Genomic DNA, 20187 nt, shown 5'->3' with positions numbered 1-20187 from the left:
GCAGATGGACCACTCTGCTCCCTCAAGCTCCTAGCGATCTCAGCTATAACCTGTTGAGTCATGCTACGTAATACCGCGTCAGAGTTAGTCCCAGTTGCACCTGATGGTCCTGCTCCATCACTGTCACTCGCATGGGCACTACTTCCTCCTGGATCCATCTTTGAAACAACAAACACAACTTAGAAATTCTATCCTTATAATTTACCCACCTATCCTCACCACTTATCTCAACATTTCTAACTCATTTCTAATCCCTAATCCTACATTCTAGGAACACAACCCGACAATAGCTTGCTATGGTTTTCTTGAAATCGTCGCCCCAATAAAAACACAGAAACTACTACGAAAGTCCTGCCTCCAGACTGTAGAACAACCTTAAATCATTTCTTAAACTCTGGTATTGTTTTCGCTACATTCTAAAGTCTATAGAACCTAACAACCTAGGCTTTAATACCAAACTATGACGACCTGCTTAACTTCCACATTTTTTTTTTTATATTACAAAATCACAACTCTCAACTCAGCAGATCATAATCCACCTGGACCCGTGGGTACCAGGAATACATCAGAACACATAACGGAAGCCTAAGCAGCAGGAAACATACAATCACAATATTATAAATACGAAAACATCCATCACATTACCATAAATACTAGAGTCACTATATCCACTGTATTTTAGTATATACATCCCAAAAATAAAATCTAGGGACATTTCCCAGAAAATCCAACTATCCCTACTAAAACTTACCCTTCAAAGAGGGCAGAAAATTAACACTAGATCAGTGGGGCTTTTCCCGCTCTCCTATCTGGGGCTCCTGAAAAGTTTATAAAATTTTGGGGTGAGACACCTCTCAATAAGGGAAATAAACTAATACCAGTTTGTGACAACATGGGTATTTTGTGTTATACATATACCATACAGAACATATTCAGTAACTATTTTGTCAAATCTAGGAAAACATATATATCATCAAAACATGGCAGAACATACTGCATTTTCATAAACATATTTCATCTCGTATAATAATAATAATACAAAAACATTCCTGGTAGGTTAGCTGGTTGTTGTCATGTATTACCCCAACATGACTGGGTTGTGTGACTCGAAGGCGGGACCTGACAATGGTTGGCTGACCACTGCCAAGTCAAAAGTACAGTCTGTAAGTCTGATGGGTCTGCCAGACCTGGTCCGTACACCATGGGTGCTCACACACTTCTTATAAACCATATCGACCATCCAATCTCACACCACTACGTACAACGGCGTTAACACAAATATCATGATCATGATGACCATGGACACATAGCAACGGTATCGTGCAAGTGCTAGCCTAGACCAAGCCAACCAGCTTCTGATATCATATAACATATACTGAAACTGTGATATATGGATATCTCATATCATTAATTAACAGATCAATCGTATCATTTTGCATATATACGTATATCATGAAAAATCATCGGCCCGTACGCCGGTATTTCACAATTTACCATAACTCGGCCCGTATTCCGGCAAATCATAGCACAACTCGTACGCTGGCAAATCATTTCCATAGATCGGCCCGTACGCCAACAAACATACACATAGCTCAGCCCGTACGCCGGCAAAACATATAAAAATTTCGGCCCGTACGCCGGTTTTCCATTATAAAAATTCGTATCATTAACACATTCCCAGAAAACAGTATTTCATAACAATTTCTACTCATGCCACACTAATAGGTTTTCCGCATATTTAACATACCATCATTTTTAACAATATTTTCTCAAATATAAATCATATATAAATATATTTATTTTCTTGAAATCAAATGCTCTAACAATATACATACATTTTCTTAAAAGAACTAGCTTAATTTATCCCCTTACCTAATTCCTGAAAAGCCCCTAAGAAAATATGTCCTGCACCCGCAGGGTTCCCAACTCAACACCTTGGAAACAGCATTCCCTAGAACTAAAGTTTAGTATTTCTACGCGTATAACACTTCCTACAATTGTCAATTAACCAAATACTGAGTAGAAAGTCTTACCCTAAATTTGGGATGGTTTCCAATTCAGCCCCACTGACGATCCGTTCCGGGAGACTTATAGAGAACTTTCCCAGGAGTGTTGTGGTGGCTTCAGATCGTCGAACCGGTGGAAATCCGACTCGAAATCGAAGAGAGAAGGAGGAGGAACCGAAGGGTAAGAGAAAAAGAGGGTTCTGCGCTGATTTCCATCAAAATCCGAGTTTTTTCACTATTTATAGGGTTGTATTCGTCAACAAGCCACGTCATCTCATCGAAGAGTCCTTTAATAATTTCGTCGATGAAACCCACTCCTCGTCGGCAAAATTCAGACTGCCCCGAAACCCCTCTCAGTATTTCCTCGTCGATGAGACACGTCACCTCGTCGACGAGTCTTGTAGAAACTTTGTCGACGAATCCTATCTTTGTCGACGAGCTCCTGTTATACCTTCGTCGATGAGTCCCCTGTATTTGTCGACGAGGAGTTGAAAATTTTCTTGGGATTATCCTTTCCAAAATGCAACGTCGTCGACTGCGTCCTTCTGTTTCCTATTTCCATTTTCCTTTCTTTTTATTATTTAAATACCATTATTCTTCGGGTCATTACAAGTACCGTGCTTCGTGAGAGCCTAAACCAAGCCAACTAGGTTCTGATAACATATAAAATATTTCCAAATAATGATACATGGCTATTTCATAATAATATCTGTCATGTTAATATTTTCATAAAACCTTACATAACATATCATATAAAATTCACGGCCCTTACGTAGGCATAACATATCATATAAAATCCTCGGCCCTTATGCCGGCATATCATAAAAATCCTTGACCCTTACGCCGGCATATCATATAAAAATCCCTATATCATTTTAATATTTTCCTGAAAGTAGTAATAATATGCTTATTTTGTAAACATAATATTTCATCACCATAATTTCCATAGTGAATGTTACTCATGCCACACAAAGAGGGTATTATTCAAAACATAAAATCTGTTCTAAAATTATGTTTCTGATATCATACATGAAAACCATATTACTGATCAACAACATTATTCATCGTCGACGAATTTTAGGCCCTGCAAACACGTGTCCCCATCAGTAATTACTCATCGACGAAACACGTGTCCCCGTTGACGATCCCCATAAGCCATTTCGTCAACGAACACAAGGACCAGCTGAGACCCCTTTAAAATTCTTTTATTCTCCTTTCTTATATTATTTAATTGCTATAATTCACTGGGTCTCTACAAATAAAGTGTTCTAACCACACTTCAAAAGGTTAGTGGCAACTCCATACACTTTGTTTTCCCCGAAAATCACATTTTCAAAATTCACACACTTCATTATCATTTCTCAGTTGTCCCAAGTTCGTGTTTGGGAACATCGCGACAAAGGGAATGGAATTAACTTGGTTAGGAAGAGGATTGGATTTGCCACTATGGTTTATTTCATTTGGCACTTCAGGAATAGAAGAAGGTTTGAAGGTAAATCTATTAACCTAGAAGAGCTGATTGGGGTAATTTAGATACACACATACTGGGTAGTGTTTGATAAATTTGGAATGCGCTCTTTGTGATGATAAACCCTGTTGTTTTGTTTGGTCTTCTTGTAACATAGTGATTGATGTACTTGAGATAGAGGGTTTGGGATGATTTTGGATTGTAATATGTGTTCTCTTGATGTAATGTTTTGCATTCGAGAAGGGGTTTGTTATATCCCCTACTTGGGTATGCCCAGTGTATTTGTACAAATTCATTTTTTATCAATACATTTTACCCTTATGATAAAAAAAAAATAAAAGCTTGGAGCTCCCGGGGTGTGCTCAGAGGGATCACTCCAATGCTTAAGTCATAAAAATGAAGGGTATGAAATGACAACAATCTATAAGTTTGGTGTTTTTGAGATTATCTTACCTCTTTTAAGACTGAATCTTTTATAGTTGTACAAGCTCTTCTCTCATTAATTCTTCCATTAAGGATGAATTATTAGGGATTTATAGGCTTTTATGTCAAGGGTTATATATTAAATTTATGAAATTTATGACCCTTTTATTGGGGAGTTAACAAAAATTTATTATCCCTTTTAATTCTCCTTAATATCCGTTTGGCCTTATTTAATTTTTGGGCGAACATTTTGTGCCTTATCATAAGCAATTGTTAATTGACAAATGTTTTTACAAATAATAAACAAAAAATTGACTTGCATTTTCTTTTTTCTTAGAACTGATTATATTCTTTACTTCATTCGTCATTATGTATCGTTTGAGTCAATAAAACAATACGATAAGGAAAAAAACCAGTTATAATAAGTTTAAGTGCTTTTGGAAGTTAAAATAATTTTACCTAAAAATGAGTTTTAATGTAGCAACTAATCTATAAGGTTATCAACCAATGATCGGTTTGTATGTTCTTTTTTAATTTTTTTTTGAGTTTTAGCCTAATTTAGACTTTGTCTCATGTGAAAATGGTGTTGAATATGTCCATTTTTTTTTTTTGGCCTTGTCTTTTTGTTAGAAATTTGAGGTTGGAAGAGTCAATGACATGTGCTATTTTCATGATAACCACGTGGTAAGTATTAGTGCTTTATTAGATAAGTTAGTGATCGTAAGCATGTTCCAAATATTTTTGTTAGGTCGTTAGATAAAGTGGTAATGTTAATCTAATGTATTTAGAATCAAAGGAATCTTACTTTGTTCTAGAGAAAGACTCCATAGTCTACCTTTATTCTTGTTCTTTAATCTTAGAATGCTGAGGAATTTGCTAATAAATTTTGTTAGTCTAAAAATACAGTGGAAGATGATGCTTGATTATTAGAAGATTACATAAGGCAACACATATTTGTTGGAAACATCTCGAGATAACTTTGTCAAACTGATTGGATTTTAAAAAATTGGTTGAAGCTTTTAGAGTGTTGGTGAGTCCTTAACAATAGTTTTATTTTATGTGATTGTTGCGCAAGGCCTATCTTGATGAGCAGGGAAATTAGAAGCAGTCGCGATTCTTGTTGTAAAGTGCATGACCATTTGCCATAAAGTGTAAATCCTTTAGGGATGTTCCAATGGGACATCATTTTTCATACATGACAAAAGTATCAAATCTTAATTTTTAAAATTTAAAATTGAGGTGGGGAGAGGGGAGGACTACAGGGTGACAAAAGTTGAAATGGTGGCACAATAATAATCCTCACATGTTCATGTGCAAATTTTCAAATTTCTTGAAGTAAAGTTGGAAGGAATTTGATTCTTGTTGTTGAGTGTGAGGTCATTGGGGTAAAGAGTTTTGGTCACTTTAGTTGTAGGAAAATTTATAATTAAGCGTTAAGAGATACTGGAAACCTTTCATAATAGTTTGAGAGCATGCCTCTTATTCATTGTAGTTAGTTTGAAATTTAGAAGTTGATTTTATCACTTGGCATTGGTCAGCATAATGATTTGTATTATTTACCCAATCACTATCACTCATCTCTTCTATTGGGCATAAATATAGAGCATAACTATTTTCTTACTAATGGTATGATGGTACAAACCAAGATGATGACGTGGTACCTTATCTTCCAAATTAAAAATGCTATGACTCTCAAATCAAGTACCCAGGAAGCCTATTGTGCACAATATTTTCTCCTATTTCCCTTCTTGTATTGTTTCAATTTATGACTTTACAAATGTTCTTCGTCGACAAAAAGAAGAAGAAGAAGAAGAAGAAGAAGAAGAAGAAATACCATGGGTTATAAAAGGGCACAAAGGAATTTTAAGATGGGGATGAACTCAATAAGCCCCTCCGAAAAAAGTAAACCATATGGTTGGAGAAACGTTGGATTTGGAATTGTATTAGATTTGAATATGATATAATTTAAAATTGTATTAAAATTTATTTAAATCCACTCAAATTCAAGTTTAAAGTCCAAAATCCATCACGCAGCAGTGTAAAAATATTTCATAGATTATATTTTGTTTGTATTACAATAATTTGTTGAACCAGAGTCATATTTCATTTATGGCAAAAAATTGTATGTAATATATTTTTAAAATTTTTTAAATTGAAGGGGGAGGGAAATGAAACAATGATGAAAGAAGAAGGCATGGCAAAATAATAACCCTGAAATTTATATGAAACTTCCAAATTTTGGAAACAGAGAACATATCACCAAAAACAAAGTAATAGTTCTCATACAATTTTTTAAAACTGCAAAGCTTTATGACTTCCATGAATCATATTTATTCAAATAATAAATGTAGCAGAATTTGATATCACAAATAATAAATCTTAAAAAATTAAACTAACCCAGTTAAAGAGGTTATAAAAATTCCTTTCGCATGTCAAACAAGTTCAAAATTCATAAATTAATCATGATTTAACAAAAAAAGGAGACAAACTCAAATTCCTGCATTAGATTCCTGGCATCCAAACACCCAGATACAATCAATTAGTTGAATTTTGATTAATTTCATTCTCAAATCAAAACCCTAATTTCACGATATCTAGCTCTTTGGGGGGGTGGGGATGGGAATTGAATAAGCCAAACAGATCCAACCCGCTTCCACACTAGAGAGTCCATAGAGGAAACAGAGGAGAGGCCAGCGGGAGAGAAATGGACAAAAGTGTGGTCAGTTGGGTAAATGGGTCCCTGCATAGAGGGCCCCACCATATATACAAGCGAAAACAAAATGGGCCAATTTAATTTCCTTGCCTTTTATGAGAAGCATTTGGCTGTGTCTCGCGTTCCTTCCCCTGTTCCCACTCCCCTCCCCTGCGAATACCCTGCTGATTCCGCCGCCGATGCATGCACACCCAACCGCTCTATAGCCTAAATTATTTCCCAATTCAGATCAAACCCTCCTCTGGGTACGCACTGCCTTCGATTTTTCTATTAATTTCCTCGCTCACTGTTTTTTCTTCTTCCTTTCTTTGTTCTGTTAACATTTTCTGTGTCTTTCTCTGCTCTCTGAAGATTTCCGTCAAAATCCAGGTGGGTATTTGATTATCGTCTAGTTTTCCTTTGTTAGATCACATTTGGGAACGTTTTTTATTGCTTGGAAAGCATTGTTTATTTTATTTTTTTTGTTTTATGAAAAATTTTCAATGATCATTTTCATTTTTCTTTTCTTATTTTGCTTATTCCACCCCCCCCCCCCCCCCTTGGGATCCTCGTGAGGCATAGATAATGCCCCCCGCTTCTTTTTTCCTTTTTTTTCATCTTGGTGTCTGTATCCACAGTTCCATTTGATTGTCTATCGAGCTTTGCCATTCAAAGAATTAAACTCTAATGGGCAATTTTTTTTTTTGAAAAAATAGTGTTTCAATTTGCGTTTAGGGTTTCGTTGCATTTGATCAAGGGAGACTGTGGCTATGACCTTTGCATGTGCAGATGTTTTCTTGCATGGAACAGATTAATTCTTTATGACCCTTGTTACCACTTTGTTTTGATTTCTTATTGCTAATTATTATTATTTACTTTACGTCCACAAGAGTCTTTATGGTTGTGAAATACATATAATTAGGTTTATTTAATCTTGGCAGGGTTTAAATGCATTAGTGGGGGGTCTGATTCTTCCACTGGAGTTTTCAGGCTTCTGGTCTTGGGGTTGAATTTGCAAACTGGATTAAAGTGGACCCAGTAGGGTGTGAAATAGTAAGCCCAAACTATATTGATTGATTCTAGGGTTTTCTGGTTCACTGTTTGGAGCTTGAGATGTGCAATGACAAACTTGGGTGAAGGTTGGTGAGAGGGTTCCAGAAAATGGGATCTCAGGGTGGTGGAGGTGGCAATAATGGCAAACAGTCACAGTTACAGCCACTGCCTCGGCAGAACTCAATGTACAATCTAACACTGGATGAGGTTCAAACTCATTTAGGAAACGTGGGGAAACCACTGAGCAGCATGAATCTTGATGAGCTTCTAAAGAATGTATGTTCCGCAGAGGGTCACCAGTCTTTTGGCATGGACGTTGAGGGTACAGCTTTGGCTGGTCAATCTGCTCTACAGCATCAGGCAAGCTTGTCATTGAATGGTTCAATGAGCAAGAAAACGGTGGATGAGGTTTGGAGAGATATACAGCAAGGGCAGAGTAAGAACAATGAAGATATTAGGTCTCGGGAACGGCAGCCAACTTTGGGTGAGATGACTTTGGAGGACTTTTTGGTGAAAGCTGGAGTAGTTGCTGAGTCACCGTTAGAGAGTAAAAATACTGGTCCTGTTGGTGTTGATCCAAATGTGGTGCCACAGTTTTCACAACAGGGTCAGTGGTTGCAGTACCAGCAACCACAGTTTCAGCACCCACAGCAGAATATAATGGGGGTTTATGGCCAGCCAATTCCACAGCCTCTGGCGATGGTGCCGAGCTCAGTCATGGATGTTCCATATACAGAGAACCAAGTGGCTTTGACTTCTCCAATCATGGGGACTTTGTCAGAGATACAAACGCCTGGGAGGAAAAGAGTTGCACAAGAGGACATGATTGAGAAGTCTGTTGAGAGGAGGCAGAAGAGAATGATCAAGAATCGAGAATCTGCTGCTCGTTCACGAGCAAGGAAACAGGTTGGGTTTAATTGTTTTATGCTGGCTTAAAGTCCACCACTCTTTGATTTCTTTTACTCTTTTTTTTTTTTGGGGGGGGGGGGGGGGTTCTGATATTCTTGGATACCTTAATGACTGTTATGAACAGGCTTACACAAATGAATTGGAGATTAAGGTTTCACGTCTGGAAGAGGAAAATGAAAGACTCAAAAAACGGAAGGTTAGGCTTTGTCTTTAAAATAATGCTTCCACCTGTTTCATTTGAGTTGCAGCACATTTGCAGATAATCATTTACAATGCTCCTCCATTTTGATAAAATTCCTTAATATATGTGCTTCTTGCAAACATCACCCACACATTTGCACTTGTGTGCACATGGGCGCGCACACCCATACACACACTCACTCCAGCAAAATAGTTTGAATTGTAGTGGTGGTAGGGGCTGTTGGGCTGTGTGTTGCTATATGTTCTTGAAACATAAAAAGATTATTTTTGCCACTCTTAATAGCTTTACAGAACATTCATCTCCATTTATGCATGTGTGATGATTTGTACAGTTTTATAGTCCAACTTGACATTGTATTTTTATTGATCATGTTTGGCTGGACAGAAAAAAGAACTAGAAAAAAAAAAACAGAGATGATTTCGACTGAAATATTTAATTTACTATTTGGTTGGTGTGGAAAAGGAAGTAAGTTGAGAATTGAGAAAGCATAGAAAAGTTTGAGGAAAAAGAAGGGCCTTCTATAAATTTATCCAAAAAGATAATTTTGGAGAGAATTTCACTCTTACAATCTTATTTTCACCTTTAGAAATTGCATTTCTCTTGCACTTTATCTATTAACTATATTTACAGGATAGAATGAAATATTTAAGATCATCTTTTTCTCCTTGGATGTCTCATTTTCCGTCAAAATATGTGTGCTCCTATTGGAGCATGTTTTAGGCATTTGATGAGGGTAAATCTGGATGAAAAACTAAAAGGCAGTACTGGCTCAATTAGGTGTCAATGTATGGCCTTTTTTTGAAGAGGGACAATGTAGGGACAACGTAGCCTTATAAAGGAGCACAAGCAATACAACCTTTTTTTTTGGCTTGGCATAAGCAGTACGACCTAATCCTAGAATCAAGGGGATATCCCAAAAATGCCCTAGGTGATCTCGAGAAACAAGTAATTAGATTTAGCTTGCTAGGAAGCAAATTTCCTCCCAATGTACCTGTCAGAATTTGAAAACCCTTTGCATGCCTAATGCCTATTAGTAGAACCCTGAGATCGATGCTATCTAAGTTTTAGCCTAGTTCCTTGATCTCCTACTCAGTTAAGCATTGGAAGGCTTTCCCAAAGACCAAATCTTATCACCCTCATGATTCTTTATATTTTTGCATGATAATCATATGACTTTGTACAATTTCAGTTACTTTCTGAAATTGGCAATACCAACTGGTGTCATGTGTGAGAAGTTGTACAAAAACCATGATCATATCGTGCAGAATTGCTACCTATAACTATGCAGTGTAGTCCACATCATTCCCAAGATCCCGGGGGGGGGGGGGGGGTGGGGAATAAGAGAGAGAACCGTTTATAGTTGATTTGCTACAAACTTGGTGCTCACATCCACACCTCAAGGAAATGCCTACTTGACCTTTCACTAAACCAGCCCTTCTTGATGATGAAGATCAAGCCAAGCTACAATCACGATTCTTCACGAATCACTTTGAGGTTACAACCTTGCACAAAGTAACTTTGCCCAATGCAAGAATTACTTGTCCTTGCATGTTCTCTCACCTGATAAGACAAATTCACACACCCAATTTCAAATTGAATTTTTAGATCACTAAAGACCTAAGGTTGGCATCTCAAAAAATAGGGTTGATAGAGATTTCCTACTCATCTCATTAATAGTTCCAATAAAAGAAGGAAATTAAGGAAACTAAAAAAAAACCAATACCCCGTTAAAAATTTAATCAGACATAGGTAAAGTCAAATAAAAACTAGACCCAAATATGATATTGCCAAATTTACAATATATAATCCAATCACCTTTATAGAGGTGGGCCTTAGATCAATGGTAAGGTTATTTCCTTGTGACCAGTTGCTCACGGGTTCAAGTCCAAGGAAATAGTTTCTTTGCATAAAAGTAGGGGTAAGACTGCGTACACTATAACTACCCTCCCAGCATAGGGGTGAGCTTTTTTATAATCCAGTCATATTTATAAATGTAGCAAGAATAATCAATCAGTAACAATCCCAATTATTCGACTTTCCACTAACCAGTGAAAATTGTTAAAATAAAGAACAATTTCATTTCAAATATAGATTTGAATTCCATCCCAACAAAACGGCTCTAAAACAAACATATAGGTGTGTGCTGCACTCATGAGGGACTGCCAGTGACATATTGGAGAACCAAGCAAGGTGGGGATAACGTCAAGTGTGCTTGGCCCTTCTCCAAATAGCTAGGCACATTCAAAATTTGAGCTTGCCCAAATTTTTTGTATACCATGAATTTGCTCAAAAAGATTGAATTCCATCTAAGTCAATATATTTCAAAAATAAATATAGTCTAACTTCATTAATTATAACATGACAAACACAATAAAGATCATATAAGTAAAACACTTACACATTATACACAACATGAATCATATTGTTTATCCAATTCTCAATTAGGTTCAAATTGTCTTAATTACTCAGTAGTGAAATTCCTTAGAGATAATTAACCAAAATAATGTTCTACTCACCACAATAATTTAATTTTATTACGCACACTAATACAATAGTGTGACCTCCGGTCACGGGTTGGAGGCGTGGAAACAGCCTTTTGTAAAAGTGCAAGGTAAGGCTGCATACTATAGACCCATTGTGGTCCGCCCCTTCCCCAGACCTCGCATACGCTGGAGCTTTGTGCGCCGGACTGCCCTTTTACGCTAATACAATATTTTCTTATCATCAAAACGGATAAAAAAACCTTTGGGTAACCCGATAAAAAAACCTTGGGTTAACCCGAAACAATCTCGGCACCTTTAACAGTAGAGTGTTTTACATCAGGTTTGCTTTCATTATATAGAAGAGATTTACATAGTTGTTGCCTGATTTTCAGCATTATTTACAGCCTAATCAGCATTATTTACAGTCTAATTGCCTGCTTTTCAGCAGTTAAATGCTGCCATAATTTTAGCATTATTTACAACCTAATCAGCATTATTTACAGCTTAATTGCCTGAATTATCTCTGTTAACATCCTCCCTCAAATTGATGCTGGTAAATCAAGAAGCATCAATTTGTCAACCAAGAACTGATGCTGGTGCCGAGAAAGAGCTTTAGTGAATATGTCTGCAGTTTGACGTTCGATGGAAATGTGAGGAAGAGTAATCACTCGTTTGTCTAAGGATTCATGTATGGAATGGCAATCGACTTCGATATGTTTCATACGCTCATGGAAGACAGGATTAGCAGTGATCTGAATATCACTGGTATTATCAGCATGAAGAGGAGTGGAATGAAGCTGAGAAAAACCAAGTTCACCCAATAACACTTGAAGCCATGTGATCTCAGAGCATGCGGAAGACATAGTTCGACACTCAAACTCAGTGGAGGACTTGGAAACTCTGTCTTGCTTCTTTCTCTTCCAAGAAATGAGTGCATTGCCCAAGAACATGCACCAGCCAGTAACAGAGGGACGAGTATCCGCACATCCGGCCCAATCAGCATCACTATACCCCACCAACTGTAAGGAAGATTCCTTAGGAAAGAACAACCTGCGCGTAGAGGTGCCCTTCAGATATCGGATAATGCGGCGAACAGCGACTAAATGAAGATGTTGGGGAGCCTGCATAAATTGACTGACTTGCTGCATAGCGAAAGAAATATCAGGATGAGTAATCGTTAAGTAGTTCAAACTCTCAACAAGCTGCCGATACGAGGATGGATCTGATAGAAACTCGCCTTCCTCTTGGCAAAGCTTAAGATTTACCTCCATTGGATACCAGCCAATGAAATCACTTCCTGCGTGTATTTGTGCTGGTGTAACAACATACAAGTCGAAGTAAGCTGCACCTTAAGGCCAAGAAAGTACTGCAGGAGACCAAGATCTTTCATGTGAAAAGAGGCCTTGAGATGCTGTTGTAATTGCTTAATTAACTTAGTATCAAAGCCAGTAATTACAATGTCATCAACATATACCAGAAGCATTACAATTCCTCCAGAAGTCTTGCGAAGAAAGAGAGAGGAATCAAACTGACTCTGAGTAAAATGAAAAGCAAGCAGGGTAGTGCGAAATTTATCACACTATGCATGCGGAGCCTGTTTCATTCCATACAAGGATCGATGTAGCTGACAAACCTCCGAGGAAGGTGTAGCAAACATACTGGGAGGTGGAGACATAGATTTCTTCCTTCAAATCCCCATGTAGAAAAGCATTCTTCACATCTATCTGCCGGAGAGACCACCCCTGCGATGCAGCAAGTGCCAAGATAATCTGCATAGTAGTCATTTCGGCAACAGGTGCAAAGGTCTCTTCATAATCAATACCATACTCCTACCGGTTCCCAAGAGCCATGAGACAGGCCTTATATCTGTCTAGTGACCCATCAGACCGATACTTGACTTAGTACACCATTTACAACCAATAGGTTTGACACTAGAGGGACAAGTCACAAGATCCCAAGTGTGATTATCTTGAAGAGCTTGGATTTCTTCTTGCATGGCCTGCTACCAACATGCTTGGGTGGCTGCCTGGGTATATGAGTGAGGAACAGAAACAGTGTCGAGAGTGGCGGTAAGCGAGGTATGAGGAAAACCATACCTATCCGGTGGATGTGTAACCCGAGTGGAGCGCTGAGGAACCGCAGAATCAGATGACGGATCAATGTGTGGAAGGGGCGTTGAAGAAGGAGTAGGATGTCGATGATACACCACACCTGGTTTAAATCGCTATATAGAAGAAGACACATCATCAAAAGCGGGAAGAAGAGTAATAGGAGTATCAGAATTAACCTGAGACTGAAAGAAATATTGATTTTCAAAGAAAATCACATTCCCGGAGATCCGAAATTTGTTTGTATGAGCATTATAACAAACGAATCTTTTCTGAATAGGACTATATCCCAGAAAGGCACACGTGACAAACTGGGTAGCAAGCTTGTGACGCTCAACAGGTGGTAGATGAACAAAACAAGCACACCCAAAAGTATGAAAGGATTGATGCTCAGGAGATATGCCAAATAATCAAAAATAGGGAGAATCATAATTTAGAGTGGCACTAGGCAAACGATTGATCAAATAGACAGCAGTATATAAAGCTTCTACCCAAAACTGAGAAGGTACAGAAGAATCAATCAACAAAGTACGAACGACATCTAAGAGATGACGATTCTTACGCTCAGCGACTCCATTTTGTTGAGGGGTATAAGGACAAGACTGCTAGGAAATGATCCCCTTTTGTTGAAGAAATGTCTGAAAAGAATGAGACATGTACTCCCCCCTGAATCAGAGCGTAAAATTTTGATACAAGTACTGAACTATGTCTCGACAAACGCAACAAATTTTTGAAAGACAGAAAACACGTAAGCTTTAGAGTGGAGAAAATATATCCAAGTGAATTGACTATAATCATCAATAAACATCACCAAATAACAATACTGACCATAAGAAATAGCGGGACTCACACCCATGGTTTTAAATAAAGGTCGTGACCATTACGTAATGTGATTTTTTGGGTTACCGATACCATTACACACTGTGAAATCGGTGGGAAGAAAAATCATGGCCGTAGCGGCCATTACGCACCGCTACTGTTACGTAAAGGCCGCTACGGCGGTTACATAACCGCTATAGTACTGTTACACCAAAAAAATATTTTATTATTTACTTTTTCTTCTCACTTTTTCCCTCTCTTTCATATATCATTCTCAATATACCAAGTGCCAAGAGAGGGGAAAGATTATAAAGAGGATGACAGTGATACAAAATTTACTATTTCTTTAAATACTCACAATAGATGCATTAATTAACAATTTGAAAATACTAACTTGTTAGGAAAATATTTTATTTTTATAATATTATTAATGTGATATTTATGTTTTATATTTTTCAACTTCAACCTTCTTTCTTTTCTAGCTATTTTATATTTGTATTATTCGTATGTCTTATGTGTCTTAATAGATTAATGAAGTGTCTAATGTATTTTGTTTTATTAATTAATTTAGCACACATAAGAGTTTATCACAAATAAGAACAATGAGAAGTATAAATACACACACACACGCGTAATTTTTCTATCAATGGTGGTTTAAAACAAATGTAAACTTGTTGCCCTTACCAAATAACTTAGTTACTCGAACTGAAGGATTCAAAATACACTAAAACTCTTTCTAAGAAGGGCTAAAAGCTTAAAACATGCAAGTACACTAATATGCACAAGGTTGTGTGTGCTTCAAAAAAATTCACGGCCGTTACACCCGCTTCCCGTTATGTAACATTCGCTACTCCTGCTTCCCGTTACATCCGTTACCGTTACGTTACGCTACCCACTACCGCGATTTAAAACCATGCTCACACCCCAAACATCAGTATGCACAATCTCAAAGCAATTAGAAGCACAACTACTATGCGCAGGAAAAGGTAAAGTTTTACTTTTACCAAGACGACAAGTAGCACAATCAAAAGATAGAGGAGAAGAAGAAAAGGAATCTTTATTGCCCAAAAAACCATGTTTCATAAGATGAGCCAAGACAACAGAATTTGGATGACCCAATTTCTTATGCCAGACTTCATTATTATTGGTAGTAGTTGTACAAGCAAGAGAAACAACATTAGGGATATAAAACTGTTGAGGAAATAAACGCCCCACTTTAGGCCCTTTCGCGATACACCTGATTTTGCACAAGACAACCACCACGAGAAAAATGAACATCACAGTTATTATCTACCAATTGTCCATCATAAAATCAAATTGGTAGACAATCCAGGAAAGAGAAAAACATCGCGAAATGAAGGACCCAAATTACCAACAACAGTAATTGGAAGAGTACTGCCATCAACAATCTGAATATTTTGCGTGCCTCTATACTTACAAACACCATGGAGACCTGTCATATTACCAGTCATATGATTAGAAGCGCCCGAATCGACAATCCAAGAAGTTGAGTTAGTAGTCATACCTTGCAAGCCTAAGGCCGTAAAAAGTAGACACAATCATCTGTTGGACTAGCGTGTGAGAACAGACGAGTCAGAGCTTACAATGGGTGGCGCAGAAGAAGAAGAAGAAGAGGACTGAACAGTAGCCTATTTTGAGGCTGCACTCGACAATCTTTGATGATATGGCCTTCTTTCTTACAGTAGTTACAAATTTTCTTAGGACAATTACGAGCAATATGACCAAACTCCTTGCAACTGAAACATTGCAACTTGTTCCTCCCTTTCCCTTGTGTTGCATATGCTACATTCACAGCCTCAGAAAATACCTTCTCAGAAGTCATACCCATCTGAGTGGATAATCGCTGTTCTTCACGCAATATATCTCCCAAACAAATATCCAAAGAAGGAACTAGATTACGGTTCAATAAATTGGTTCGAACAGGATCAAATATAGGTCGAAGTTTCATCAAAAACTGATCACGTTGACTCTCAGCATGAACAACTTGAAGAGTCGTGAGTGCCGTAGGGGAAACCTTAGCATGAACAATGGAAGAATACTTGCTCCAAAGATTAATAAAACCAAAATAAAATTGTTCAATAGGTAAATTACCTTGACTGTAATTACTAATTTTCAACGCTAATTGGAACTTCCAAGCACTGTGATCTTGATGGTAAATACGGTGGAGATAATCGCACATAGCCTGAGTCGTAGTAAATCAACGAAGATTGGTCACAAGGTGAGACTCAATCGCCCCCAAAAGCCAAGAGATCACCTTAGCATTCTTGACCTCCCATTGTGCAAATTCCTTTTCATCAGTGGGAACTTGAGCAGAACTATCAATATGATTTGATAATTCGTTCCCTTTCAAAAACATTTTAAATTGGAATTCTCACGTAGAGAAATTCTTTCCAGTAAATCGAACAATAGGCTTTTTAATAGACACGATGAAAGGCACTGAAAAAAAATAAGCCCAAGCAGTCAACCAAATAAACGGCAAGCCTAACTCAAATCAGGTCCAAATCCAAATAATAAGAGGTCCACAAACACAACCAGATTACAGAAGCCCAACAGAAATAAAAAAACTAGATCAAACACGGAAGGCCCAAATCAAAAAGGAAGCCTATCTTAAAATACCTGCCGTGTGTGAAAAACGACACAGCAGAGGAAGAAACACACCACCTTTGTCGATCACACCAGGAGGAGTCGAAGCTGCTGACCACCACAGAAACTGCCAACAGCCACAAAGATGCACAGCCACCACGAGAAAAAACACCGAGATGAGTAGCCCGTAACAAAGGACAGCGTGCGCAACTAAAAAAAAATTCTGGCAGCCCCAAACAAAACTCAAAACCACCAAAGTGGACACCATAGAGAAGGCCGACACCCACAAAGAGCAAGAAAGAACTTGCTGAAGCAAAGAGAAAGAAAAGAAAAAAAAAACAGCGATGAGAATCGCACCCAGTGATTAAGACCAAAACGACAGAATCAGAAGAGGGGCTCTGATACCATGTTAATTTTGGTCTGAATGCTCTTTCCATCAGGTTTGCTTTCATTATATAGAAGAGATTTACATAGTTGTTGCCAGATTTTCAGCACTTAAATGCTGCCAGATTTTCAGCATTATTTACAGCCTAATCAGCATTATTTACAGCCTAATTGCCTGAATTATCTCCATTAACAGTGTCAACACTTAATGGTGCAGAACACTCACTGGCTGTTGGCCCCAGCCCAGACTCAGTAGATCTTCCACCTCAAAATCCTCACCAGCCTCCGCATGGCAATTCCTATGATGCCTGAAGGATTCTACCAACCTTCTCTGCCAGTGTGACAGCAGTTGGAGGCATGTTCTTGTCCACTCGGCCTCCCTGACTAGCTTGGCCTCCCAAGCCAGCTTGGCATATTCAGGTCAGCTCAGCCTTTAGTAAGGAGGTTATCAGACCATCGGTTGGCTAAGCTTTCTTGGTTAGCCCAAAGTACTTATCAGCTTGGCATTACTTGGTTAGTCAAGATCCGAGGAAATCTATCCCTAATCATAATCCTCTCCCTAGATTGTTTAGTGAAGATAAGAGGAGATCTATCCCTAATTGCAGAGCTTCCCTCTCAGAGATCTTTGGGGACCTATCTTGGGGCTCTTGTAGATATGTTTAGGTCAGCTCAACCTTAGGTTAACATCTCACTAGGTCAGCTCACCATCCTAGGTCATCCTAGAGTATTTATTCTACTTGGCTTTATTTAGCCAGTAAAGATCATAGGAGATACGTGTCCTTGACCACAATCCTGGGCTTATGAGGACCCTAGAGGACCTATAGGGCTCTGATTTTTCCTAATGCATGTCTATTGTTGGGCCTAAATGAATAACTTAGATATGAACCGAGCAAAATCCCACTTGAAGTCCTAGCTCAATCTAGGTTAAGAGAGGAGTGGTGACACCTAATCTAATCACTTGGCTAGCAACTGTAAGAAATCTCTAATACAGGGTCCAAAGCAAATCTGGCGCCTCGTTCAAGTCATCGATAACTTAACCTTTGGGCTAAGAGTACTGCACAAATTCATTCTCCAATGAATTGTCCATGGGGCTTCTAATTCCACATGAAAGCCCAAGACATCCTTCGAGGATGTCAAAAGCCTACTCCTAGGCTCTCCTTAGGGTGTTCAGTTAGTACCCAAGGGGATACTAGGGGAGGTAGGCCACCCATGGTGTTGCCTCAAAGATATCTTTCCAAATCATTCTCGTTCAAATATGAGTAACCAACTGTCCGGATCCACCACAACGTCACAGAGACATTTAATATGTCCTATGACATCTTTATAATCGAATTGATGCTAAACAAAGTTCATTCCATTACCTTTAGAAAAGAACATTGGGCCATCCAAGGATTGTTTGACAAGCCATTTGACATGTTACAAGAATGTAACTATGTCCCATACTCCATCTTGTCAATGTCCTTGTTGATTAACACGCATATATATCTTCCAGAAAAACTCCAAGAAGCCGAAAGTAAGAGGTTTTGGAACAACCAAGCTACAATGATCCATCTCTACATGACACCCAGACTTTCGTGGAAGACATTCTTGAACACAATGCCTTTTTCCAAACTTAGCCCTGAACCACAATTCACTCCCTCTAAGAACCACTCTTTGATCCCTAATTCCTCAATGAAGTCACCATGGCCAAAAGCATTGCTCCACTCATTTTCCATCCACCATCCCTTTTACAACAAGTTCCCAAAGGCTACAAATCAATCCTCTCAAATCTCTACCTCACTAATCCTTGATACAGATCTATATTTCGTCTTTGTCTCTCAAAACCCCAAACTCCCTTAGTAGAGTGGAGAAAATTCGTCATTTGATTTACTGAAGCAAAATCCTTTCCAAAGTCAATCTCTCTATTAAAATCAACCGAGAGTCATATCAGTTCCTCCCAAGGAACTTCATACCCAACATTCCATTCTAGTTATGATTCCATATTCTGGAGGTTGATACAACTTCCTTTTTGCTATTAGTCCATTCTAAAACCCTCTTTTCTCCAAGATTATACCCACAACACCTGCAGAGAAGGTTCTTGTACCAAATCCAAGAATAAGTCTCACACTTAGAATAACACTTCAAGTATAACTTCACATCCTGGAGGCTTTCCAAATTTGATAATCTCAGAAGTCCACGGCTACCTTGTCAAGTATGACATCCTAGTTTGTTTCCAACATTGCACTCCAAAGATGAGTCCACACCCTTGCAGTCTCCCAACATATGTACAATCTCAAAAATCAGTGATTTGCATCATAAGTTTCTCCAAGCGTACCTAATATCCTTATGAATCTGAAGATTTTGAAGGTGATCATATGGTCTATATATCCAATCATAAGATATTCACTAACTTTTTTGACTTATCAAGGCTCAATAGTTGATATCACACCTCAAGCGTCATTTCGTTGATTCTCAATATTGTTTCAAGCTTTCTTGTGACCTCTGACATTCAAGTCTCCACCCAAGTTGAAGCTTAATTTTCAAATTTCAATTGCCCTTCAATAAATCAAACATAACCATTGTTCATTGTGGCTAACTTTCTAGTGCCACTGCCCTTTGGCTTACTCGTGCTTAAACTCAAGATTTTTTCTAAATGAATTGTCATTAGGCTAGATTGTGCAAGGAGTCACCTGCCATAACAACAAACACAAAAGGCTCTCTGACCACCATGGCTTATATGCCCTTTAGCAACATGGCTCAAATGCCTTCTGGCAAATCGCATCCTAATGTCCTTTGGCATGGGGAAAGATAAGGCCCAAAGGCCAACAACACACAGGCACTCAATCGTTAATTAGGTCTCCAACAAAGTCCTCCAAGCTACATTTGCGATTCCGTTCAAGTCCATACCCTACTAGGTTTTCGTCACCACAGTGACCAACACAGAGCCGCACTTATGTGGCTCGAGGATTAGGATTATCTGTCTAGGGTGTTCACAACTATTTTCTTTCCATTAATCCAAGAATCTCACCTCTTTCTATATTTCAAACTTCCCAAGTT

At 38.3% G+C, this 20187-nt stretch overlaps 1 protein-coding gene across 11 annotated transcripts in view; it reads left to right on the top strand.

Moving 5' to 3' along the window:
- Positions 1–6579: 6579 nt before the first annotated feature.
- LOC131166436 (ABSCISIC ACID-INSENSITIVE 5-like protein 2) overlaps positions 6580–20187 on the top strand; it is a 40968-nt gene continuing 27360 nt past the window's right edge. For 3 of the 11 annotated variants that reach the window (XR_009139839.1, XM_058124998.1, XM_058124999.1), the window contains exons 1-3: positions 6690–6979; positions 7531–8548; positions 8676–8747. Coding sequence is in view for 10 of the 11 variants with exons in the window: in XM_058124998.1 (XP_057980981.1) it covers positions 7751–8548; positions 8676–8747 (870 nt within the window). In the remaining variant the exon portion in view is untranslated. Of the gene's footprint in view, positions 6980–7530; positions 8549–8675; positions 8748–20187 lie in introns of all 11 variants that reach the window. The other 8 variants (XM_058124997.1, XM_058124993.1, XM_058124996.1 and 5 more) reach the window with 6 other exon arrangements.

Source organism: Malania oleifera, chromosome 10 (genome assembly GCF_029873635.1).
Source record: "Malania oleifera isolate guangnan ecotype guangnan chromosome 10, ASM2987363v1, whole genome shotgun sequence".
Taxonomy (NCBI): domain Eukaryota; kingdom Viridiplantae; phylum Streptophyta; class Magnoliopsida; order Santalales; family Ximeniaceae; genus Malania; species Malania oleifera.
This window is presented reverse-complemented; position numbering and strand designations above follow the sequence as displayed.